Raw genomic sequence first — 26,461 nt, forward strand, 5'->3', positions numbered from 1 at the left:
GACAAAGATATAAAACGGGATGGAACAGAACATACAGGGCTGAAGTCATGAGAAATCCCCTAGTTACCAGCTGAGCTGGAATTAACAAGAACTGTACTGGGGGAAAGGATTGGGCCCAGACTAAGAAGGAGCCTAATCTGTGAAAGAAGCATATTGGAACATCTCTGAGGGTGAGATTTACCTGTATTCAGTTTCTTAATGTATTAGGCTGAGACTTGCATGTTTTTGCTTTATTTTACTTGGTGACTTACTTTGTTCTGTCTGTTATTACTTGGAATCACTTAAATCCTACTTTTTATTCTTAATAAAATCACTTTTGTTTATTACCGAATCCAGAGTAAGTAATTAATACCTGGGGGAGCAAACAGCTGTGCATCTCTATCAGAGTTATAGAGGGTGGACAATTTATGAGTTTACCCCGTATAAACTTTGTACAGTGTAAAACAGATTTATAGGGGGTTTGGATCCCATTGGGAGCTGGGGGTCTGGGTGCTGGAGACAGGAGTACCCGCTGAGTGGTTTTCAGTTAAAGCCTGCAACTTTGGGGACATAGTTCAAACCCTGAGTTTGTGTTGTAGGAGGCTTGAGCATCTGGCTCAAAAAGGCAGGGTTCTGGAGTCCCAAGCTGACAGGAAATATGGGATCACAAGTAGTTTCAGCACATCAGGTGACAGTCCGAAGGGAGTCTCTGTGACCAAACTGTCACAAGGGAGACTGCTCAGACTGAGGTTGTAGACAATGGAGACCTCTCAGAGAGAGCTCGTAGACAATGGAGACCACTCAGAGAGAGCTCCTAGACAATGGCTTGACCCATGTCAGAGCAAAAGATCTTTCCAGTAAACTGGAAGAAATTATAAAGAGGGGAAGTGGCATCATGACTTGGCCTCACTCCCCTACCCCAACTCCACACCTGACAATATCTCTGGAGGACAACGACTGGACTGGCAAGGGTGGTCCCGGGCAGGAAGGCAGCCCCAGCCTGTGCATCAAAGAACTGTGACCTCTTTGTACCACCCATTAGGGTGAGACACTGCTTGATTCAAAGACTGTCTAGTTTATAGAGCTCAGACTGCAAATTTACTTTGATTTCTGAGGTATCCCAGGACCCAATGGGGTGGTGAGTTCAAGCCTGAGTCAAGCTAGGACCCAGGGCTCAAAGCCTATTGCTCTGCAGTGTAGGTGTAACACCACCAGACTCATGCTCTGGGAATCTACCAAAAGTATCCCACAATCCCATGGGCTGACTTTGTCGTCCGGCCAGCCAAGTTTCTCCACATTGCACCATGAACAAAGGCTGGAGCAGCCACCTTTTGGGAGGGTGCCAGGAATCAGGCCCCTGTGATGCAGCATGAACACTGGAGCTCCTGGGTTCAACAGCTCCTAACCTGGAGTTACCAATGAGAGTAGGCGCCCAAGCCCTAGGTCAACAAACCCAGGGCCTGCTAACTCGAGTTCCAGTAAGCCAGGGCCTACATTGCAGGGTAGAACTACTCCTGGAGTCCAATGGCAGAAGGGACCATTGTCACCATCTAATCTGACCTCCTGTATAGCAGTTTGCAGATCTTCCCCAAAATCAATCCTAGAGCAGAGCTTTCAGGAAAACATCTAATCTCAGCTTTACAATGGCCAGGGATGGAGAATCCACCACGACCCTTGGTAAGCTGCTCTAGTGGCTAGTTACCCTCACGGTGAGAAACACACATTTTGTTTCCAGTCTGAACTGGCCTAACAGACAGGGCAGTTTCAGAGGGCGAAGGGAGAGCCCCTGCTGAAGGAGATGCGAGCACTGATTTTTGGGGAGAGTGATCTTGTTTGTGGCTTGCTTAAAGCTTGCAGCATGGTCTGTAGGGGACTGTGTGGGAGTGAGGGTGTGACGTTATTGATATAAACTGGGACCATATAGAACAGGATTTGAACCAAGGTCCTGTAGTGGCACCAAATCCTATGTAAAGGGGGTCATATAAGGGCTCTAAAACCAGGTTATGGATTACTGGTTATGATTATGCTGTCTGTATGTCTGTATCATTTTGTAGTTGAAGTTATGAGTATTGGCTGTATACTGTCTGTATTTCAAACTTGTGCTGTATTTCTGAGAAAAATCCCAGACAAGTTGGTGTTAGCTCTGCTTAGCCTACTTGATGGCCCATTAAGGACCATCAGCTACACAACTGACCCATGGAGAGGAGGCAGATACGCCTTGTGACTCAGCAGGGTGTGCAGAAACTTGCCCATGTGACTGCAGACTCCATTTTGCTGTAATTTTCCACAGTAAGAACAAAGAAGTGTTCTTACACCTGGAAGTGCCTATATAAGGCTGATGCCTCATCTCCATCTGGTCTTCAATCCTGCTTCCTACCTCTGGAGGGACTTTGCTACAAGCTGAAGCTCTACACAAGGGACTGATGACCCATCCCAGCGGGGGATGTTCTCCAGAGACTTGAATTGAACCTGCAGTTTACTCCATCACCGCTACACGCCTGAACTAAGAACTTTGCCATTACTGTATGTAATTGATTCCGTTTAACCAATTCTAGCTCTCATCTCTACCTTTTTCCCTTTATGAATAAACCTTTAGATTTTAGATTCTAAAGGATTGGCAACAGCGTGATTTGTGGGTAAGATCTGATGTGTATATTGACCTGGGTCTGGGGCTTGGTCCTTTGGGATCGAGAGAACCTTTTTCTTTTACTGGGGTGTTGGTTTTCATAACCATTCATCCCCAGGACGAGTGGCACTGGTGGTGATACTGGGAGACTGGAGTGTGTAAGGAAATTGCTTGTGTGACTTGTGGTTGGCCAGTGGGGTGAAACTGAAGTTCTTTTTGTCTGGCTGGTTTGGTTTGCCTTAGAGGTGGAAAAACCCCAGCCTTGGGCTGTGACTGCCCTGTTTGAGCAATTGATCCTGAATTGGCACTCTCAGTTGGGTCCCGCCAGAACCACATTGTCACAGGGGCCCAGGGACCAACTAACTGCTGGCTGAGTGGGCACTAGCAAGGCTCCAGCCTCTTGTCCTTTGATCCTCAAATGCCCTTCCCCCAGGTTTTAAGAGGGGGGGCAGGGCTGACCTAGGAGAGAAGGACTTAAAAGACAGGCTAAGCAACCAGCGGGCAGCAAACAGGGGAATTGGAGAGGGAGTCTGTAGGCGGGAGAAAGAGCAAGATCACTATGGTTCAAAAAAGCCATGTCACCAAAGCTAACACTGCTCCTGTCTCCTCCACCAACGCCTGTGTCCAGCCAGGGAACTGCCCATGGATCTCTGCCCAGATCCCGGGGGGATTTGCAGAGAATGCCATGCGTTTCCCCATCACAGAAAGTGAGGCTGGAGGAATCTCTCAGGAAGCAGGCGGGAGAGCTGCAGGAGGAGGTGGCTAGGCTGAGGAGCATCCATGCCCGAGAGGAATTCATTGAAAACGTGCATATAGGGACCTCCAAGGCTGAAGAAGCAATATGGCTGGAGAGCACTGTAGGAGTGCCACCAGGGCAGAAAGAAATGGTGCCTGCATATGGAGGAAGCTGGCTGCTGGCTACTTCTGGCAGCAGGCAGTGCTCCCAACCCCCGTCCACACAGATAACAAACCAGTATGCTGCGGCAATGAGCGATGAGTAATTGCCCCCAAAGGCGGTAAAGGAGAAGCCATGTACCCCCAAGGCTGCAAGGATTGTGGCCACCACCCCCAAGGGAAAACGGAGGGTGACAGTAGTCAGAGACTCTGTTCTAAGGGGAACAGATGCATTTGTCTGCAGGCCTGACGTGGCATCCTGGAAGGTGTTGCCTGCCAGGAGCCGTATCTGAGACAGAGGGATTGCTGAGGATCATCTGGCCCTGTGACTACTACCCCATGCTACTCATCCATGTGGGCACTAACGATACTGTGAGGTCTGACCCTGAGCAGATCAGGAGTGACTACAGGGCTCTGGGTGCACGTGGTGTTCTCATTGATCCTTCTGGTCAAGCGCAAGGGCCCAGGAAGAGACAGACACCATATTTATGAATATGTTGAATAGAACCGGTCCCAGTACAGATGCCTGGGGGACACCACTATTTACCTCTCTCCATTCTGAAAATTGACCATTTGTTCCTACCCTTTGTTTCCTGTCTTTTAAACAGCTACCAATCCATGAGAGGACCTTCCCTCTTATCCCATGACAGCTGACTTTGTGTAAGAGCCTTTGGTGAGGGACCTTGTCAAAGGCTTTCTGAAAATCTAATTATCAGAGGGGTAGCCGTGTTAGTCTGGATCTGTAAAAGCAGCAAAGAGTCCTGTGGCACCTTATAGACTAACAGACGTATTGGACCATGAGCTTTCATGGGTGAATACCCACATCCATGCATCTGAAGAAGTGGGTATTCACCCACGAAAGCTCATGCTCCAAAACGTCTGTTAGTCTATAAGGTGCCACAGGATTCTTTGCTGCTTTTACAGCATCGGTTATGGTGACTTATTACTGTTTAGTTTATCAATGTGTTCCAAAACCTCCTCTAATAACACTTCAATCTGGGACAGTTCCGCAGATTTGTCACCTAAAATGAATGGCTCAGGTTTGGGAATCTCGCCCACATCATCAGCTGTGAAGACCAATGCAAAGAATCCATTTAGTTTCTCTGCTATGGCCTTATCATCCTTGAGTGCTCCTTTAGCATCTTGTTCGTCCAGTGGCCCCACTGGTTGTTTAGCAGGCTTCCTGCTTGTGATGTACTTAAAAAAAAAAATTGCTATTAGTTTTGGAGTCTTTGGCTAACTGTTCTTCAGATTCTTTTTTGGCCTTCCTCATTATATTTTTACACTTCATTTGCCAGAGCTTATGCTCCTTTCTATTTTCCTCATTAGGATTTAACTTCCACTTTTTAAAGAATCCTTTTTGTCTCTCACTGCTTCTTTTACTTTGTTGTTTAGCCATGGTGGCAATTTTTTGGTTCTGTTACAATGTTTTTTAATTTGGGGTATACATTTAAGCTGAGACTCTCTTATGGTGCCTGTGACGTTATTGATATAAACTGGGACCATATAGAACATGGTTTGCAACCAAGGTCCTGTAGTGGCATCAAATCCGATGTAAAGGGGGTCATATAAGGTGTCCAAGACAAGGTTCTGGGTTACTGCTTATGATTATGCTGTCTGTATGTCTGTATCATTATGTAGTTGAAGTTATGAGTATTGGCTGTATACTGTCTGTATTTCAAACTGGTGCTGCAATTCTGGGAAACACCCCAGACAAGTTGGTGTTAGCTCTGCTTAGCCTGCTTGATGGCCCATTAAGGACCATCAGCTACACAACTGACCCATTGAGAGGAGGCAGATACGCCTTGTTACTCAGCAGGGTGTGCAGGGATTTGCCCATGTGACTTCAAACTCCATTTTGCTGTAATTTTCCACAGTAAGAACAAAGAAGTGTTCTTATACCTGGAAGTGCCTACATAAGGCTGATGCCTCATCTGGTCTTCAATCCTGTTTCCTACATCTGGAGGGACTTTGCTACAAACTGAAGCTCTGAACAAGGGACTGAATGACCCATCCCAGCGGGGATGTTCTCCAGAGACTTGATTTGAACCTGCAGTTTACTCCATCACTGCTACAAGCCTAAACTAAGAACTTTGCCATTACTGTATGTAATTGATTCCATTTAACCAATTCTAGCTCTCATCTGTATCTTTTTCCCTTTATGAATAAACCTTTAGATTTTAGATTCTAAAGGATTGGCAACAGTGTGATTTGTGGGTAAGATCTGATGTGTATATTGACCTGGGTCTGGGGCTTGGTCCTTTGGGATCGAGAGAACCTTTTTCTTTTACTGGGGTGTTGGTTTTCATAACCATTCATCCCCAGGACGAGTGGCACTGGTGGTGATACTGGGAGACTGGAGTGTGTAAGGAAATTGCTTGTGTGATTTGTGGTTGGCCAGTGGGGTGAAACTGAAGTTCTTTTTGTCTGGCTGGTTTGGTTTGCCTTAGAGGTGGAAAAACCCCAGCCTTGGGCTGTGACTGCCCTGTTTGAGCAATTGATCCTGAATTGGCATTCTCAGTTGGGTCCCGCCAGAACTGCATTGTCACAGTGGCATAGTCGTGCTAGGATCCACAGAACCAGGTCATTTAAGGTTTGGGTCAGAACCCCGCGCTATCCAAATTTAAAATTGGGATTGAAAATTTGGTTGGTTAAAGATCAGTGACCATGAGCCAGAAAGCATCAGCAAAAGGAATGAAATTGCAAGCCCTGATGGACAGCCTGCAGTCTGAATATAAGCAAAAACTGGCAGAAATTCGAATGAAAGAGAAGCAAGCCTTGGCCCAGCTGGATAAAGAGGCTGCTGAGAGAAAGAAAGAGCTGATGGCTGCTGAGGAGAAAGCTCGACAAAGGCAACAGGAGACTCACAAGATGCAACAAGAAACTGCCAGACTTCGGCTCCAAGTCAAAAAAGCAAGGAAAGAACAGTAAAAACTGTATCCTCTTGACAATCCAGTTTATAACTCTGTTGATATGTGGTATTACTCTGGGCAGTTTTCTGTGTATATCCAGTTTTGCTATGGCCAGGGAGAGGGGAATTCTAACCTGGTGGGTAACAGCTGTTTGTCTGTGCAAGAAAGCAGAGTGTCTGTGAATGGAGTTTCTGAATGTCTGTCTAATGTCTCAGAAGTGAATCTGGAATTAGATCAAGAGCAAAAAGATCTCACTGGGGAGGAAAATGTTTCTCAGGAGCAGATTCAAGTAAATGGTCAGGTGGAAGCCCTAACTGAGGAAGGAAAGGGTAGATTTGTGATGGGTAATGGATTGGTGGCTAGTACAGCTTGTAAAAGTAAACCTGAAATGGGTAACTGTGGTTTGCTGGAAGTAGCTCAGTGTAGTGAAAAAAGCAGCAGCTTATCTGTTGAAGGTGGCAATGTGCCTGGTAGGGAAAGTTTGGAGGAGCCTAGGCAGCCTTGTGAGCTGATGGCTTTGTCTAGTCAGCAGTGTGGGAAGACAAGGATAGTGGAAAATGAGTGTCTCTATCCCTTACCTGTTTCCTGTGTGGAGAAATGTGACAGTGAAGGAAATGTGCCTGTGTCTGTCAGGGGTATTGACTTGCCTATGGAGGAAGCTACCTCAGTCTCCAAGCAGTTGTCTGTGAACAGCCCTGTGTGCTGGGACAAGGGAAAGGAAATCCCAAGCTGTGTGTCTGGTGAAGGAGAATGTGTCTCCGGCTCTTCTGAGTCTGTGGAGCAGACAGAAGGTGCCTTTCAGCCTGTGATGGTTGAGGGTGATTCAGTTGTCTCAGAGTTGGTTGTAAATACAGCTGAAGTCCAGGAAGGGAATGGTCCTAAGTTTGTGTCTGTGGGGGAGAATATTCCTGTAACTAGGTTGCATCCAGTTAGTGTCTTAGCAAAGTCCCAGAGACCTGACAATTCTGGTGCTTGTAGTTTGCTGGTTGATAATGTGAGGCTGGAAAAGGGTGTAGCAGCTCTGTCTGATCAGGGTAATATCCTAGCCAGGGCACAAGGAGAGCATGAAAGTGATTTAATTGTGTTACCTACTGACAGTTTAACACCTTGTAAAAAGGAGGAAAAGATTGCTAAACTTGTGGGTGTTGAGCCTGACAACATGCAGGTGGCCAGTGACTATGAGGAAAGTTGCAGAGGGAAGGAGAGAACCTCTAAACTTTTATCTAGTAAGTCTATAAGTTTGCCTGAAAGGAAAGTGGGTAGAAATCTGCCGGATTGGCCAAAGGTGATAATGGATGTAAGTAAGACCCAGAAAGAGTCTGTTGTGAATCAGGAAAGTGTTCCTTTAGAGCAAGCCCTAGGTGAAGAAGATAAGAGCAGAATGTCTGTAAGGGGCAAATTGATGCTTAAAAAGCTCCTGGGGAAAGGAATCCTCAGGGTAATCTGTGCAAGCAGTTTGGTACAACTGAAGGGTGTGAAAGTGATTTAATCAAGGAAGTTTCAGTTCCTAACAGCCAGAAATTTTCTGTTGTGAATGGATCCACTGACTTTCCTTTTGAAAGATAAAGTGGGGGTAGCTTTAAAAAGGTCTCAGGCCATGGCCACACTGGCGCTTTACAGCGCTGCAACTTTCGCCCTCAGGGGTGTGAAAAAACACCCCCCGAGCGCTGCAAGATACAGCGCTGTAAAGCCTCCGTGTAATCAGTGCCGCAGCGCTGGGAGCGCGGCTCCCCGCGCTGCAAGCTACACCCGTAGAGGATGTGGAGTACGTGCAGTGCTGGGAGAGCTCTCTCCCAGCACTGGAGCTCCAACCACACTCACACTTCAAAGCGCTGCCGAAATTTCAAGTGTAGCCATACCCTCAGATAGAGTAGAAGCTGTTAAGAAAGTTGAGCAGCTCTATAATCAAATGGCTGTGTGTGGCCAGCTTGTTGGGAAGACAATGGTGTTGGGATAGGAATGTCTCCATGCTAATTCTGTGAGTGAGCAGTCTGTGCTTCAGGATCTAAGGACAGATTTGGTTGCTGGTGTTTCAGAGCTAAACGGTTTTATGGCTAAATGCTTAAGGATGCAGGGAAAAGCAAGCAGACTCTCACCCTCCAACTATTTAAATTTGTGTGGTATCTCTGTAAAACAGAGTCCAGCATTAAAATGGGTAGCAGCTGAAAATCTAAAAGCTAGTGTCTGTGCTGATGCAAATTACCTGGCTGGCAGGGAGAAAAAAGATTTTCTAATTGCACACCGCACTGTAAGGATGTACAATGTGCCCAATCCTTTGGGAAATCCCTTAAACATGTTAAAAGGAACACATGAGAATACACTTTATGTTAAAAGGCATTGCTACACTAATGTTTCACAGTTGATGCCTATAAACAGTATTGGAACTTTTCACAGGGGAAAAGACATTCCAGACCTAATGTGCTGTATGAAAAGGGAAACTAAGGCACAATATCATATTGCTTTTATGGCTAAACGCCAAGATTCCTGTACTATGAACAACATTAATATCTCTATTGGTTTGATGTTAATTGGGTTCCAAACATTTGCCAGAGCGTGTACAGATAAAGTAGCTGTTTTCTTTAGCTCTTGGCAAGATCACATGAAATATACAGGAACCATGCTGCAAAAGTTAACCAAGTTATACCTTGAGTTTGTAAAGAGATTCAATCATGTTATTGAACATGACTTTGATAAACCATTTCTGTTATACACTGGTACGGCCTCTTGCCCAAAACTGGCTGTAGTGAGACAAACCCAAGGATGGGGGGCTCTTGGGATGCAGTCAGGGATGTCTGTCTCATCCCTTCCTGCATCAATTTTGCATTGGGGGGTTTGATGTTATTGATATAAACTGGGACCATATAGAACATGGTTTGCAACCAAGGTCCTGTAGTGGCACCAATTCTTATGCAAAGGGGGTCATATAAGGTGTCTAAGACCAGGTTCTGGGTTACTGCTTATGATTATGCTGTCTGTATGTCTGTATCATTTTGTAGTTGAAGCTATAAATATTGGCTGTATACTGTCTGTATTTCAAATTGGTGCTGCAATTCTGGGAAACACCCCAGACAAGTTGGTGTTAGCTCTGCTTAGCCTGCTTGATGCCCATTAAGGACCATCAGCTACACAATTGACCCATTGAGAGGAGGCAGATACGCCTTGTAACTCAGCAGGGTGTGCAGAGATTTGCCCATGTGACTCCAAACTCCATTTTGCTGTAATTTTCCACAGTAAGAACAAAGAACTGTTCTTACACCTGGAAGTGCCTATATAAGGCTGATGCCTCATCTCCATCTGGTCTTCAATCCTGTTTCCTACATCTGGAGGGACTTTGCTACAAGCTGAAGCTCTACACAAGGGACTGATGACCCATCCCAGCGGGGGATGTTCTCCAGAGACTTGATTTGAACCTGCAGTTTACTCCATCACTGCTACAAGCCTGAACTAAGAACTTTGCCATTACTGTATGGAATTGATTCCATTTAACCAATTCTGGCTCTCATCTCTATCTTTTTCCTTTTATGAATAAACCTTTAGATTTTAGATTCTAAAGGATTGGCAACAGCGTGATTTGTGGGTAAGATCTGATGTGTATATTGACCTGGGTCTGGGGCTTGGTCCTTTGGGATTGAGAGAACCTTGTTCTTTTACTGGGGTGTTGGTTGTCATAACCATTCATCCCCAGGACAGTGGCACTGGTGGTGATACTGGAAGACTGGAGTGTCTAAGGAAATTGCTTGTGTGACTTGTGGTTAGCCAGTGGGGTGAAACCGAAGTCCTTTTTGTCTGGCTGATTTGGTTTGCCTTAGAGGTGGAAAAACTCCAGCCTTGGGCTGTGACTGCCCTGTTTGAGCAATTGGTCCTGAATTGGCACTCTCAGTTGGGTCCCGCCAGAACCGCATCGTCACAGTGCCTTTAAAAAGTTTCCATGCAGCTTGCATGGAAACCTTTTAATTTCTCTTTAATTAACGTCCTAATATTTGTGTAGTCTCCTTTCTGAAATTAAGTGCTACGTTGGGCTGCTTTGGTGTTTTACCCACCATAGGAATGTTAAATTTAATTATATTATGATCACTGTTACCAATCAGTCCAGCTATATTCACCTCTTGGACCAGATCCTGTGCTCCACTTAGGACTAAATCAAGAATTCCCTCTCCTCTGGTGGGTTCCAGGACTAGCTGCTCCAAGAAGCAGTTGTTTAAAGTGTCAAGAAACTTTATCTCTCCATCCCCATCCCGTCCTGAGGGGGGACATGTACCCAGTCAATATGGGGATAGTTGAAATCCCCCATTATTATTATGGAGTTTTTTATTTTAATAGCCTCTCTAATTTCCCTGAGCATTTCACAGTCACTATCACCATCCTGGTCAGGTGGTCGGTAATAGATCCCTATTGCATTATTCTTATTATTAGAGCATGGAATTACTGTCCACCGAGATTCTATGGTACAGTTTGGTTGATTTAAGATTTTTACTTCATTTGATTCTACGCTTTCTTTCACATATAGTGCCACTCCTCCTTGAGCATGACCTGTTCTGTCCCTCCGATATATTTTGTACCCTGGTATTACTGTGTCCCATTATCACTGTCTGAACCACGTGCTCCTCTGCACCTATCGGCTTTCTTCCAGCCCTTAGTTTAAAAACTGCTCTACAACCTTGTCAATTTGACATGCCAGTAATCTGGTTCCATTTTGGTTTAGGTGGAGCCCATCCTTCCTGTACAGGCTCCCCCTTTCCCAAAAGTTTCCCCAGTTTGTAATAAATCTATGCCCTATTGATTGGAGGTTTTTGGTAGCAGTGCTCGGTCTGGACGAGGTTGCACTATAGTTCGCAACCCTGAATTGTATCAGAGGGGTAGTCGTGTTAGTCTGGATCTGTAAAAGCAGCAAAGAGTCCTGTCCTGCCCCAGAAGGTGTGCTGGCCTCCACCAGAAGGTGTGCTGGCCTGCCCCAGAAGGAAGGCTCATGAACACCAGAGGAACTACTGGGGAACATCAAAGAGGACAAAAGAGTTTGTTGATTTGCTTTCCTCCCTCCTGCATGAAGGGGAGACTTGCAAGTGAATTCCTCCCATGAGCTGACTTTTCAGCTGGAAACAGCAGGGCGGGGGAAGGGATACAAACCCATAACAAGGAGGCACTGTATCTCATGGCTGCTTGGACTCCGAGGAGCCAGGATTACTAAGCATAAGCCAAAGCGCTCAGCCTGCCCTAAAGGACATATAGAACTTAATTATAGAAGCTTCTATTATTTGTTGAAACTTAAGATTGTCACTCATTTGCATATGTATGGTTACCAGCTTTAACCTTGTAAATAACTCTCTTGTTTCCTTTTCCTATTGAATATTATCTTTAGCTAGGCCAGGGGTGGCCAACATCTGGCTCCAGGGCCACATGTGGCTCTTCAAAGGTTGATACGCGGCTCTTTGTCTAGGCACCGGCTCCGAGGCTGGAGCTACAGGCGCCAACTTTCCAGTGTGCCGGGGGGTGCTCCCTGCTCAACCCCTGGTTCTGCCCCAGGCCCCAGCCCCACTCCACTCCTTCCCCCAAGGCCCCTGCCCCTTCCCCTCAGTCTGCCCTGCCCTTGCTCCTCCCTCTCCCCCCCGAGCCCCCTGCACACCACAAAACAGCTGATTGCAGTGGGTGGGAGGCGCAGGGGTGGAGGTTTAAGTGCTGCTGGCAGGTGGGAGACACCGGGAGCTGTGGGGGGCTGACGGGGTGCTACTGATATATTACTGTGGCTCTTTGGCAATGTTGGCACCTTCTCAGGCTCAGGTTTGGCCAACCCTGAGCTAGTTTATTATAGGATCGGCTACAGGCATTATCTTTGGTGAGCGATCTAAAGTACAACTGACCTGAGGTAAGTGACTGGTTCTTTGGGACTAGGAGCAACCTGAATATTGCTGTGACCTTTGGTGTAAAGGACCATCTATCACAAAGGGACTGGGGTGGCCAGACCCAGAGGCCCGTCTGTGACTCCGTGTCAAGGCTGTTATAGTGCCTGTGGAGTTCATACTTGATAAGTTCTTTGTTCTCTGGTTCCTAACACTCGCCCTGAGGTTGGAACCGACACTATGGAGTCACTGCAGTTAGCTTAAAATCCTCTTGAGATACTAGCAAAATGAAAAGAGTGTTACTATCATGATAGGACATGGACATGATGACTGGTTTTTTTTCAAATATAGAACATTTATTTAACATGTCTGCCTATTATTATTGATAATTCTACCATTTCCATCTAGTAATGGACAAATATCATTGTTTGGATATTTTTTGTTCCTAATATACTTTAAAACTCATCTGCTGGCCATAGATTTCTCCTTATTCCCCTTGGTTTTCCTTATTGATTTTCTACAATTTCTAGCTTCAGATTTATATTCACTACTAGCAACTTCCCCTTTCTTCCATTTGTTTTTATATATAATTTTTACAGCTGCCTTCATTCCCCTTCAGACCCACCCCCTGCCCAAAAACAGGACTCCCTGCAGGTTCAGAGCCTCTTGGCCAGCTGTGTACACTAGGGTCACAGGAGGTCCTGCCCGCTGTCAGGACTGAAAACTAGTTAAAAGACAGGGAACAAAGGGTAGGAATAAATGGTGAATTCTCAGAATGCAGAGGGGTAACTAGTGGTGTTCCCCAAGGGTCAGTCCTAGGACCAATCCTATTCAGCTTATTCATAAATGATCTGGAGAAAAGGGTAAACGGTGAGGTGGCAAATATCAGAGGGTAGCCATGTTAGTCTGGATCTGTAAAAGCAGTAAAGAATCCTGTGGCACCTTATAGACTAACAGACGTTTTGGAGCATGAGCTTTTGTGGGGGAATACCCACTTCGTCGGATGCATGTAGTGGAAATTTCCAGGGGCAGGTATATATATGCAAGCAAGAAGCAGGCTAGAGATAACGAGGTTAGTTCAATCAGGGAGGATGAGGCCCTGTTCTAGCAGTTGAGGTGTGAAACCAAGGGAGGAGAAACTGGTTTTGTAGTTGGCAAGCCATTCACAGTCTTTGTTTAATCCTGAGCTGATGGTGTCAAATTTGCAGATGAACTGAAGCTCAGCAGTTTCTCTTTGAAGTCTGATCCTGAAGTTTTTTTGCTGCAGTATGGCCACCTTAAGATCTGCTATAGTGTGGCCAGGGAGGTTGAAGTGTTCTCCTACAGGTTTTTGTATATTGACATTCCTAATATCTGATTTGTGTCCATTTATCCTTTTCCGTAGAGACTGTCCAGTTTGGCCGATGTACATAGCAGAGGGGCATTGCTGGCATATGATGGCGTATATTACATTGGTGGATGTGCAGGTGAATGAACCGGTGATGGTGTGGCTGATCTGGTTAGGTCCTGTGATGGTGTTGCTGGTGTAGATATGTGGGCAGAGTTGGCATCGAGGTTTGTTGCATGGATTGTTCCTGAGTTAAGAGTTACTATGATGTGGTGTGCAGTTACTGGTGAGAATATGTTTCAGGTTGGCAGGTTGCCTGTGGGCGAGGACTGGCCTGCCATCCAAGGCCTCTGAAAGTGTGGGATCATTGTCCAGGATGGGTTGTAGATCCCTGATGATGCATTGGAGGAGTTTTAGCTGGGGATTGTATGTGATGGCCAGTGGAGTCCTGTTGGTTTCTTTCTTGGGTTTGTCTTGCAGTAGGAGGCTTCTGGGTATACGTCTGGCTCTGTTGATCTGTTTCCTTATTTCCTCGTGCGGGTACTGTAGTTTTGAGAATGCTTGGTGGAGATTTTGTAGGTGTTGGTCTCTGTCTGAGGGGTTAGAGCAGATGTGGTTGTACCTCAGTGCTTGGCTGTAGACAATGGATTGTGTGGTGTGCCCGGGATGGAAGCTGGAGGCATGAAGGTAGGCATAGCGGTCGGTAGGTTTTCGGTATAGGGTGGTGGTAATGTGACCATCAGTTATTTGCACCGTGGTGTCTAGGAAGTGGACCTCCCGTGTAGATTGGTCCAGGCTGAGGTTGATGGTGGGGTGGAAGCTGTTGAAATCGTGGTGGAATTTTTCCAGAGTCTCCTTCCCATGGCTCCAGATGATGAAGATGTCATCAATGTAGGTACGTAGAGAAGGGGCGTGAGTGGATGAGAGCTGAGGAAGCATTGTTCCAGGTCAGCCATAAAAATGTTGGCATATTGTGGGGCCATGCGGGTGCCCATAGCGGTGCCACTGATCTGGAGATATATATTGTCATCAAATTTGAAATAATTGTGTGTGAGGATACAGGCAAAGTTTGAGGCAGCAAAGTTTGCAGATGATACTAAACTGCTCAAGATAGTTAAGACCAAAGCAGACTGTGAAGAACTTCAAAAAGAACTCACAAAACTAAGTTACTGGGCAACAAAATGGCAAATGAAATTGAATGTGGAGAAATGTAAAGTAATGCACATCGGAAAAAATAACCCCAACTATACATACAATATGATGGAGGCTAATTTAGCTACAACTAATGTGGAAAAAGGTCTTGGAGTCATTGTGGACAGTTCTCTGAAGACGTCCACGCAGTGTGCAGCGGCGGTCAAAAAAGAAAACAGGATGTTAGGAATCATTGAAAAAGGGATAAAGAATAAGGCGGAGAATATCTTATTGCCCTTATATAAATCTATGGTACACCCCACATCATGAATACTGCGTACAGATGTGGTCTTCTCATCTCAAAAAGATATACTGGCACTAGAAAAGGTTCAGAGAAGGGCAACTAAAATGATTAGGGGTTTGGAGAGGGTCCCATATGAGGAGAGATTAAAGAGGCTAGGACTTTTCAGTTTGGAAAAGAGGAGACTAAGGGGGGATATGATAGAGGTCTATAAAATCGTGAGTAGTGTGAAGAAAGTGAATAAGGAAAAGTTATTTAACTTGTTCCAATAATATAAGAACTAGGGGTCACCAAATGAAATTAATGGGCAGCAGGTTTAAAACAAATAAAAGGAAGTTCTTCTTCGAGTGATTGCTCACATCCATTCCAGTTAGGTGTGCGCGCCGCGCGTGCACGTTCGTCGGAAACTTTTTACCCTAGCAACTCCAGTGGGCCGGCAGGTCGCCCCCTGGAGTGGCGCCGCCATGGCGCCCAATATATATCCCTGCCGGCCCGCCCGCTCCTCAGTTCCTTCTTACCGCCGTGTCGGTCGTTGGAACTGTGGAGCGCGGCATAGCTGTCCTCCACGTCCCTAGCTCTCCTAGTTATCTATCGTTATCTATCGTTATCTCTAGTTTCATTATAGTTGTTAATTAGTTTGTTAAGTTGATAGTTAAGTTAATTAGTTGTAAAGTACTTCTTCGCCGGGGGCTTAGCCCTTCCCGGCACCCGGCACCGGGCTCATGCCTGGTTCGCCGGGCTTCAAGCAGTGTGCGGCCTGCAAGAAGCCCATGCCTACCAGCGATCCCCACGAAGCGTGCCTGAAGTGCCTCGGGGAATCGCACAGATCCGACAAGTGCCGCATCTGTAAGGCCTTTAAGCCGAGGACAAAGAAGGAGAGGGATCAAAGGCTCCGAACTCTCCTAATGGAGGCGGCACTTGACCCGATGGCTTCGCAGGCCGTGGTATCGGCACCGGCACCGGATCGCTCCGGCACCGAGAAGACTCCTCGGCACCGACCCTCTCCGGCACTGGAGCCAGAGCCAAGGCCGTCGAAGTCTAATACTCCGGCCAGGCAGACCCGGCTAGAGCGCCCGGCCTCGACATCGGCCGCGGCGCCGCCGGCACCGTCAGCACCGTTGACTCCGGGCCCGGCGGGTCCGTTGAGTCCGGTGCCGCCGAGCTCCCCCATGAGATCTGGGGTTGAGATAGTGGTCCCATCCACACCGGAGACCTTCGCCTCGGCTCGGGACCTTATTGCCCTGACTGAGCCCACTCGGCTGCCACCCCCGGTACCTCCGGTGCGGGTCGTGTCCAGAGGCAAGCCCATGATATCGGCACCGCCCAGAGACAGTCGTTCCCGATCCAGGTCCCGACGTCTTGGGCGCTCCAGATCCCGACGCCGCTCGCAGTCCCGGCACCGCTCCCCTCAGCGGTACCGGTCGCACTCGCGGCACCGGTCGGCATCGAGAAGGTCGCGGTCAGGCTCCAGTCGACACCGGCACCGCGACTCCAGGAGCAGGTCCCGACGCTACTCGCCGCACCGGTCGACCTCCCGGCACCGAGCTGGTGGCAGGTCCCGGTCCCGGTCTCGCTCGACCTCCCGGCACCGAGCTGGTGGCAGGTCCCGGTCGACCTCCCGGCACCGAGCTGGTAGCAGGTCCCGGCACCGAAGCGGCGCCCGGCACCGAAGCGGCGCCCGGCACCGATCAGGATCACGGCACCGATCAGGATCACGGCACCGTGACAGATCCCGGTCCCGGTCCCGGTCCTGGCACCGATATGACTCCCGGCACCGGTCCCCGGCACCGCGACGATCCTCCGTGCCGGCCCGCGCAGACCCGTACCATCCAGGGTCGGCCCCACCGTGGCCCTCGAGACAGCCGTCCGTATCCTCCCAGACGGACAGCGGCTATGCGCTGGGCACCGACCGGCAGGCGGCGCTGTTTGGTGATCCGCCGCTGCAGGACCAAGGCCCACAACAGTGGGGATTCTGGACACCCTGGGCGTACCATCAGGCCCAGGGCCCCCAGCAGCTCCCTCCTAGGCCGGCGACTGCGGAACGTAGGGCCCCGGAAGCCTCGTTGTCTCGCCCCCCTCCCTCCCCGGAAGGGGAGGAAGGGTCCAAGCAGCAGGACTCCGCTGTGGCTCCGGAGGCAGAGGCGAGGGCTGAGGAAGACCCTCAGTTAGACACTCTCGTGCCGGGGGTCTCATCATCCTCCTCCCCGGATGAGGCGGTGGCGGGTACCTCCTCCAACAGTCCCCCCCCGCTGGATCTCAGGGCGCACCAAGACCTCCTCAGGCGATTGGCTCAAAATCTGAGTCTGCAGGCGGAGGAGGTCTCGGAGATAGAGGATCCAATTGTAACCATCATCTCCTCTGATGCTCCCACCAGGGTCGCCCTGCCCTTTATACGAACCATCCAGGCCAACGCCAACACCATCTGGCAGTCTCCGGCCTCCATCCCTCCGACAGCAAAAGGCGTCGAGAGGAAGTACATGGCCCCTTCCAGGGGATACGAATATCTCCATGTACACCCGACCCCGTGTTCACTGGTGGTTCAATCGGTGAACGATAGGGAGCGTCATGGCCAGGAGGCTCCGGCCCCCAAATCAAGAGAGGCCAGGCGGATGGACCTCCTTGGCCGTAAGGTGTATTCGGCTGGGGCGCTGCAGCTCAGGGTCTCCAACCAGCAGGCCCTGCTGAGCAGATATGCCTTTGATTCCTGGGTGGCAGTGGACAAATTTAAGGAGCTGCTGCCACAGGATGCTCGCCAAGAGTTTACGGCCATCTTGGACGAAGGCAAGAAGGTCGCACGCACGGCCTTGCAAGCCTCCTTGGACGCTGCGGACTCGGCTGCCCGTACCCTTGCGTCAGGTGTTACGATGCGTCGCATCTCCTGGCTGCAGGTTTCCGGCCTTCCGCCGGAGCTCCAGCATACTATACAGGACCTTCCTTTCGAAGGCCAGGGCCTATTTTCTGACAAAACAGACCCCAGACTCAAGAGTCTGAAGGATAACCGAGTCGTTATGCGGTCCCTCGGGATGCACACTCCCGTGACGCAGCGTAGACCCTTCCGGCCGCAACAACAACAACAACAACAACGCAGGCCGTTTTCCCAGTTCCGCCAGCGGCAGGACCTTTACAGGCGCCGCGGCAGGAACGGGAGGCGCAGGCAGTCGGGGAACCAAGGGGGGCAGAACCAAGGCTCCTCAAAACCCCCGCCTGGTCCTAAGCCTTCATTTTGAAGGTGCGCTCGAGGGCGCAGTAACAGTTTCCCCTATGGATCCTTCCCCCCCGTTTTCCAACCGCCTTTCGTTTTTCTTCCCGGCGTGGTCCCAAATAACATCGGACCGCTGGGTCTTAAGCGTGGTGCAGACGGGATACCGCCTGCAGTTTGTTTCGTTTCCTCCTTCCCGCCCTCCTTCCTCGTCCCTCTTCAGGGACCCCTCTCACGAGCAATTCCTTCGGCAGGAGGTGCAGACGCTCCTCAGCAAAGGAGCTATAGAGGCGGTTCCGGAAAACGAGAAAGGCAAGGGGTTTTATTCCCGCTACTTCCTGATCCCCAAGGCCAAGGGGGGCCTCAGGCCTATCCTCGACCTGCGAGAGCTCAACAAATACCTCGTGAAGTTGAAGTTCCGCATGGTATCCCTGGGGACCATTATTCCATCCCTGGATCCGGGAGACTGGTACGCCGCCCTCGACATGCAGGACGCGTATTTCCACATTGCCATTTGGCCGCGCCACAGACGCTTTCTCCGCTTCGTTGTGGGGGCTCTTCATTATCAATTTGCAGTCCTCCCGTTCGGCCTGTCCACGGCCCCGAGGGTGTTTACAAAATGCATGGCAGTTGTCGTGGCGCATCTTCGGCGCAACCGTGTCCACGTGTTCCCTTATCTGGACGATTGGTTGATTCGGGGCACGTCGGAACAGCAGGTGACCAGCCATGTCCGCGTGATCACCGGCATGTTTGCGAGTCTGGGCCTCTTGATAAACACAGACAAGTCCACCCTGAGGCCCACTCAGAAGGTGGAATTTATCGGGGCCGTCCTGGACGCCACTGTGGGCAGGGCCTCGCTGCCTCTGCAGCGGTTCCAGACCATGGCGGCGATCGTTCAACGCTTGCGGTCAGCCCCGTTGACGTCAGTGAGGACATGTCTAACCCTGTTAGGCCACATGGCGGCGTGCACCTTTGTGACCGACTACGCTCGGCTCCGCATGAGGCCTCTCCAGCTGTGGCTTATCAGTCATTACAGGCCGGCAAGGCAACCGTTAGACATGTTACTCACAATCCCCCAGAAGGTCTTAGATTCCCTCGGCTGGTGGTTGGACCAGTCCGTATTGTGTGCGGGTCTTCCCTTTCACCCGTCTCAGCCCTCGGTATCCCTGACAACGGATGCCTCAGATCTAGGCTGGGGGGCCCACCTAGGGACCCTGCGGACGCAGGGCCTGTGGTCTCAGGAGGAGGTGGGGCTACACATCAACATGAGGGAGTTGAGAGCGGTCCGCCTTGCTTGCCAAACGTTTTGTCATCAGCTTCAGGGTCGTTGTGTAGCCGTGTTCACGGACAACACGACGACCATGTATTATATCAACAAGCAGGGCGGCACCAGGTCCTCCTCCCTGTGCCTCGAGGCGATACGACTCTGGGACTTTTGCGTAGCCCACTCCATTCACCTCAGGGCTTCCTTCCTTCCCGGAGTACGGAACACGCTGGCGGATCGATTGAGCAGATCCTTCCTGTCACACGAGTGGTCCCTTCGCCCGGACGTCGCTCTCTCCATTTTCCGGAGGTGGGGTTATCCCCGGGTGGACCTCTTTGCGTCCAAGGGGAACAGGAAGTGCCAAGCGTTCTGCTCCTTTCAGGGCAGGGAGCCGGGGTCGATAGCGGATGCCTTCCTCATCCAGTGGTCGACCCACCTGTACTATGCGTTTCCTCCGTTCCCTCTGGTTCACAAGGTCCTCCTGAAGGTGCGCAGAGACAGGGCTCGTGTGATCATGGTGGCCCCGGCATGGCCCAGACAGCACTGGTACACCATGCTGCTGGACTTGGCCGTAGCCGACCCAGTTCCCCTGCCCCTTCATCCGGACCTGATTACCCAGGACCACGGGTCTCTCTGTCACCCAGACCTGCAGTCGCTGCACCTAGCGGCGTGGCTCCTGCGTGGCTAACTGGTTCCGAGCTGCGCTGCTCCACGCCCGTGAGAGAGGTGCTCTTGAGCAGCAGGAAACCGTCCACAAGAGCCACGTATTCGGCGAAATGGAAACGCTTCTCCTGTTGGTGCGTAGAGAGAAATCTCCGCCCTATGGAAGTTTCGGTAACCGAAATCTTAGACTATGTTTGGTCCCTCAAAGAGCAAGGTCTGGCCTTATCGTCGTTGCGAGTCCATCTAGCAGCTATCTCCACCTTTCACCCGGGTGCGGACGGTCGCTCCGTTTTTTCTCACCCGACGTTGTCGAGATTCCTTAAAGGGCTGGAACGGTTATTCCCTAACGTCCGTCCCCCTGCTCCAACCTGGGATCTTAACCTGGTGTTGTCCCGGCTCATGGGGCCCCCCTTTGAGCCGTTAGCTACTTGCTCCCTGCTTTACCTCTCTTGGAAGGCTGCCTTTCTAGTAGCTATCACCTCAGCTAGACGGGTGTCGGAACTCCGAGCCCTTGTGGTAGACCCCCCATACACGGTCTTCCACAAAGACAAGGTGCAGCTTAGACCGCACCCTGCCTTTCTACCCAAGGTGGTCTCAGCCTTCCACGTCAGCCAAGAGATTTTCCTCCCGGTTTTTTTCCCAAAACCTCACTCCTCAGGCAGGGAGCAGCAGCTCCACTCGCTGGATGTCCGTAGAGCTCTCGCGTTCTACATAGAGAGGACCAAACCCTTCCGCAAATCCCCCCAGCTTTTCGTGGCGGTAGCAGACCGTATGAAAGGGCTTCCTATCTCCTCCCAGAGGTTATCCTCGTGGGTTACGTCCTGTATCAGGACCTGTTATGACTTGGCCCATGTCCCTACGGGCCGTGTGACTGCGCATTCTACCAGGGCGCAGGCGTCGTCGCTGGCTTTCCTTGCCCGTGTGCCCATCCAGGAAATCTGTCGGGCAGCGACCTGGTCATCGGTCCACACCTTTGCTTCCCACTACGCCCTGGTACAGCAGTCGAGAGAGGATGCGGCCTTCGGAACTGCAGTGCTCCATGCCGCGACTTCTCACTCCGACCCCACCGCCTAGGTATGGCTTGGGAGTCACCTAACTGGAATGGATGTGAGCAATCACTCGAAGAAGAAAAGACGGTTACTCACCTTTGTAACTGTTGTTCTTCGAGATGTGTTGCTCACATCCATTCCACACCCGCCCTCCTTCCCCACTGTCGGAGTAGCCGGCAAGAAGGAACTGAGGAGCGGGCGGGCCGGCAGGGATATATATTGGGCGCCATGGCGGCGCCACTCCAGGGGGCGACCTGCCGGCCCACTGGAGTTGCTAGGGTAAAAAGTTTCCGACGAACGTGCACGCGCGGCGCGCACACCTAACTGGAATGGATGTGAGCAACACATCTCGAAGAACAACAGTTACAAAGGTGAGTAACTGTCTTTTCTTCTTCACACAGCGCACAGTCAACCTGTGGAACTCCTTACCTGAGGAGGTTGTGAAGGCTAGGACTATAACAGAGTTTAAAAGAGAACTGGATAAATTCATGGTGGGTAAGTCCATTAATGGCTATTAGCCAGGATGGGTAAGGAATGGTGTCCCTAGCATCTGTTTGTCAGAGGATGGAGATGGATGGCAGGAGAGAGATCACTTGATCATTGCCCGTTAGGTTCACTCCCTCTGGGGCACCTGGCATTGGTCACTGTTGGTAGACAGGATACCGGACTAGATGGACCTTTGGTCTGACCCAGTACAGCCGCTCTTATGACTATACAGGGGAAACTTGCTCTTTGACCCATCCCCTGAACTCCAAGCTTTCAGCCACTCAGCTTCTGGGCTGGGGCGCCCCTTCAGGAGCCCAGCCTGCCCATGTCGAACGCAGGCTGTCTCTGCTCCTGACCTCCCAACATCAAGAGTCACACTGCACACTGAGCCTGCCCATGGATCTAGTACCGCAGTGATGGGTGCCAGCATCCTCCCCCTCCATAGCCGTTTGGCCACCGCTGAGCCCCCGTCCATCCCCAGGGCAGCATGGGCTTTGCTCACCTTGAGGATGGTGTCGCTGTGCTCCAGTAACGGGTAGGACAGCAGCTGGCCCAGCGTGAACTGCAGGTTGACAGGGCACTTCACTCCCATTGCTGCAAGAGAACACAAGGAGGTTACTGTCGGCACCCCAGTGTCCAGATCCTCTCGCAGAGGCTGCAGGGAGTCCTGGACTCCAGCAGGCACAGGCAAAGCTGGGGGTCCCAGGCCCCAGTCTTCTTCATAGATTTCAAGGCCTGAAGGGACCATTAGCTCCTGTACAGAGAGTGACTCTTGTGTTCAGTGGGTACCTAATGGCTGAGCCAGAGTCAGGCTTTTAGAAAGAGCCTCTCCGAATCCCAGCAATGGGAAAACTACCCCATCCCTGGGGGAACTGCTCCGTGCTCACTCCACACCCGATTTCCAGGCTGAAGTTGTCTAGCTCTGCCTTTGCCTGGGAGACTACAACGCCCTCAGAAACCTCTCCTCATGTAGGTACTTGTAGACCAGGACGCTTTCACCGAGCCAGACTGAGCTCCTGGAGTCTCTCTCCAGAAGGCAGGTTTTCCAGACCTTGAGTCGCTGTCACTCTTTTCAGACCCCTTTCCAATTTGCCAACACCCTTTCTGCAGTGTGGACACCAGAACGGGACACAACATCCAGTGCTGGTCCCACTAATGCCACCTCCCTGCTCCTCGACATTCCCGTTCAGCCCGCCAGGGTGCAGGTGCCCTCGCAGCTAAAGGAGCTCCAGGGGGCTCCACCAGGACCCCGCAAGCTTTTTCAGAGTTCTTGCTTCCCAGGGCATGGTCCCTGGTCATTAACTGTGAGCTACATTCTTTGTTCCTAGCCGAGGGTTGGCTGGTGTCTGGCTGTATTAAATCCTGCGGTGGAAACGAGCCCCCTTACCCAGAGATCAAGGTCGCTTGGGGGAATTGGCCAGTTCCCAGCACTATTTACCACTCACCACTTTTTGTGTCAGCTACAAACTTTGCCAGCAATGATTTTATGTATTCTACCAGCTCATTGTGGGGCTGTGGACTAGCACTGGGCTGAGACCTGCTCCGTGCAGGACCCACTAGAAACCCCCTGTGATGATGCTGCCCGTGGTCACTCCATTAGGGTGAACTGCAAACAGGACTCGGGGTCCCTATCACACACAGCTGCTCTCACATGGTCAGGCACAATGTCTAGGAACTCTTCCGAAGTTATTAAATCCAGCAGTTTTTCAAAACTCCCATGAGCCTTTGCTCCCACAACCCACTTTTTGACAAAACCCATCAAAAGTACAATCATTAGACATCTTAAACTTTCTAAACTTAACCCTGTAAGAATCAGGAGTCACCTTGAACCGCCTTAACACCGAATCTTTAAACTGCTCATAATCCAAGGCTTCTTGTTCCCCCAATTCATTAAATAGCTCCCTGGCTTTTCCAGTCAGTCTGGTCAGCAGGACAGGCATTCGCTGTTCATCGGGGATCTGGTACAGATGGCAGAGGGGTTCAAAGGTAGACAAAAACTCCTCTATATCCTCAGTATCGTTGTAAATGGGACACATTCTCTCCCAGTTTTTCTCGTGGAGGTGGGGAAGCGGAGCACCAGGCGGTGGTGACTTTCTCTGCTCTTCCATTACTCGTAGCTGAAGTCTGTCCATCTCCTGTTGCATCTGGTGAGCTTTCTCCTCAGCAGCGAGCAGTTCTCTATGAGCCTCCTTTTCGATATCAGCTATCTTTTGCTTTTCCAGCAATTGAAGATCTGCTCAATTCTGTTCATGCTCCAGTTGCAGTTTATTTTCTGCCTTTTGCATTTTACTTGCTTCTTGATTTGTAGCTTTCTTTCTAAAGCTTATCCCCACAAATCTTCCAGGGCTTTTTTGTTGAGGGCCTCATATGCTCTTTGCTCACCCATTGCAACTGCTCTTTAACCAACCAAACTCTCAATACCAAAAATCCAGTTTGGATAGAATGGGGTTCTGACCCAAAGCTTCATTGACCTGGCTCTGTGGATCCCAGCACGCTGCCGCCACTGTAACGATGCTGCCCAGCTGAGGTCACTCAATTAGGGGGCAGACAAACCCCAAAAGCTGGTAGATATTCCAATACTTAGGGTATGTCTACACTATGGGATTATTCCAATATTACAGAAACCAGTTTTTGGAAACAGATTTTTATAAAGTCGAGCACACACAGCCAAACTAAGCTCATTAATTTGGCGGTGTGCATCCATGTACCGAGACTAGCGTCAATTTCCAGAGTGATGCACTGTGGGTAGCTTTCCCATAGCTATCCTATAGTTCCTGCAGTCTCCCCCACCCATTGGAATTCTAGGTTGAGATCACAATGCATAATGGTGCAAAAACAGTGTCGCGGGTGATTCTGGGTAAATGTCGTCACTCATTCCTTCCTCTGTGAAAGCAACGGCAGACAATCATTTCGCGCCCTTTTCCCTGGATTGCCTGGGCAGATGCCATAGCACGGCAACATGGAGCCCGTTCAGCCTTTTTTCACTGTCACCGTATGTCTATTGGATGCTGCTGAGAGACGCGGTGCTGCAGCGCTACACAGCAGCATCCCCTGGCCTTTGCAAGTTAGCAAAGAGTTACCAGCTCTCCTGTACCGTCTGCTGCTTTGCAAGTTGACAATGACGGTTACCAGTCCTTTTGTACCGTCTGCTGCTGTCATGGGTGCTCCTGGCTGGCATCGGTGAGGTTGGCCAAGGGCGCCCAGACAAAAATGGGAATGACTCCCTAGGTCATTCCCTTCTTTTAGTTTTGTCTAATGGAGAGTCAGTCCTGCCAAGAATATCAGGCAAGTCTACTAAAGAACCAGAGAGGCAAACGGCCGCTCTGGGTCAGAGCCCCAGACATCCCACAGAAATGATGAGCTGCATGCCATTCTAGGGGGTGCCCCTGCAACAACCCCACCCATTGCTTCCCTCCTCCCTCACCCCTCCTGGGCTACTGTTGCAGTGTCCCCCCATTTGTGTGATGAAGTAATAAAGAATGCAGGAATAAGAAACAACACTGATTTTATTGCTTCTGCAAGCAGAGATAAAAGGGCCAGGGGAGGGGGGGAAGAGGCAGCCTCCAGTAGCTATGATATTCCAGGCAGGACTGAATCTCCAGGAGACAAAGCTTAAAGAAGGGATGATCAGGAGTCATTCCCATTTTTGCCCAGGCTCCCCTGGCCGACCTCACTGAGGCCAGTCAGGAGCACTCACGGGATGATGATGACTGATATCAGTCATATTGTACCATCTGCCATCAGGAAGGGACGGGAATGCTGCTGTGTAGCGCTGCAGCACCGCGTCTGCCAGCAGCATCCAGTAGACATACGGTGACATTGAAAAAAGGCGAGAAAAGACTTTTTTCCCTTTTCTTACACCCATGACAATGTTTTTGACCCTTCAGGCTTTGGGAGCTCAGCCAAGAATGCAAATAGTTTTCAGAGAGTGCAGGAACTGTGGGATAGCTGGAGTCCTCAGTCCCCCCTCCCTCCCTCCATGAGCGTCCATTTGATTCTTTGGCTTTCCATTACACTTGTCTCAGCTCCTTAAGTTTCACGCAGCACTGTGTTGAGTCCCTATTGTGGCCTCTGTCCATCACAGCCTTGGAGATTTTTTCAAATGCTTTGTCATTTCGTCTTTTGGAACGGAGTTCTGATAGAACAGATTCATCTCCCCGTACAGAGATCAGCTTCAGTATCTCTTTTTTGATTCTGGGATTGCATGGTCACCTGTGCTGATCAGCGCTCCACGCTGGGCAAACAGGAAATGAAATTCAAAAGTTCGCGGGGCTTTTCCTGTCTACCTGGCCAGTGCATCCAAGTTCAGATTGCTGTCAAGAGAGGACACAATGGTGCCCTGTGGGATAGCGCCCAGAGGCCAGTACCATCGAATTGCGGCCACACTAACCCTAATCTGAAATGGCAATACCGATTTCAGCGCTACTCCCATCGTTGGGGAGGAGAACAGATGTTGATATTAAGAGCCCTTTATATTGATATAAAAGGCTTCGTTGTGTGGATGGGTGCAGGGTTAATGCGATTTAATGCTGCTAAATTCAATATAAATTCGTAGTGTAGACCAGACCTTAGATTTACCAAGTAAGCCCAAAACAGCCTGTGTGTTACCTCATTGGTTACTCAGAAGTCCAAACAACGCAGCTCCCTTAAAGTGCCCAGCCTCAGGCCTCCATCTAGATACACACGTCAGGTATGACGATGATTACTGAGAATCTAATCTCATCATATAAAAGAAAAGGTTCTCCCAGTCCCAAAGTATCAGCCCTATAATTTCGATCTTACCCAAAACACATGCT

The 26,461-nt window shown here is 50.0% G+C and overlaps 1 protein-coding gene across 3 annotated transcripts in view; it reads right to left on the reverse strand.

Moving 5' to 3' along the window:
* DNHD1 (dynein heavy chain domain 1) overlaps positions 1-26,461 on the reverse strand; it is a 210,088-nt gene that overhangs the window by 90,060 nt on the left and 93,567 nt on the right. For all 3 annotated transcript variants that reach the window (XM_030546775.1, XM_030546778.1, XM_030546776.1), the window contains exon 18: positions 22,168-22,259. In XM_030546775.1, coding sequence (XP_030402635.1) covers positions 22,168-22,259 — 92 coding nt within the window. The remainder of the gene's footprint in view (positions 1-22,167; positions 22,260-26,461) is intronic.

This window comes from Gopherus evgoodei, unplaced genomic scaffold, assembly GCF_007399415.2.
Source record: "Gopherus evgoodei ecotype Sinaloan lineage unplaced genomic scaffold, rGopEvg1_v1.p scaffold_49_arrow_ctg1, whole genome shotgun sequence".
NCBI lineage: Eukaryota > Metazoa > Chordata > Testudines > Testudinidae > Gopherus > Gopherus evgoodei.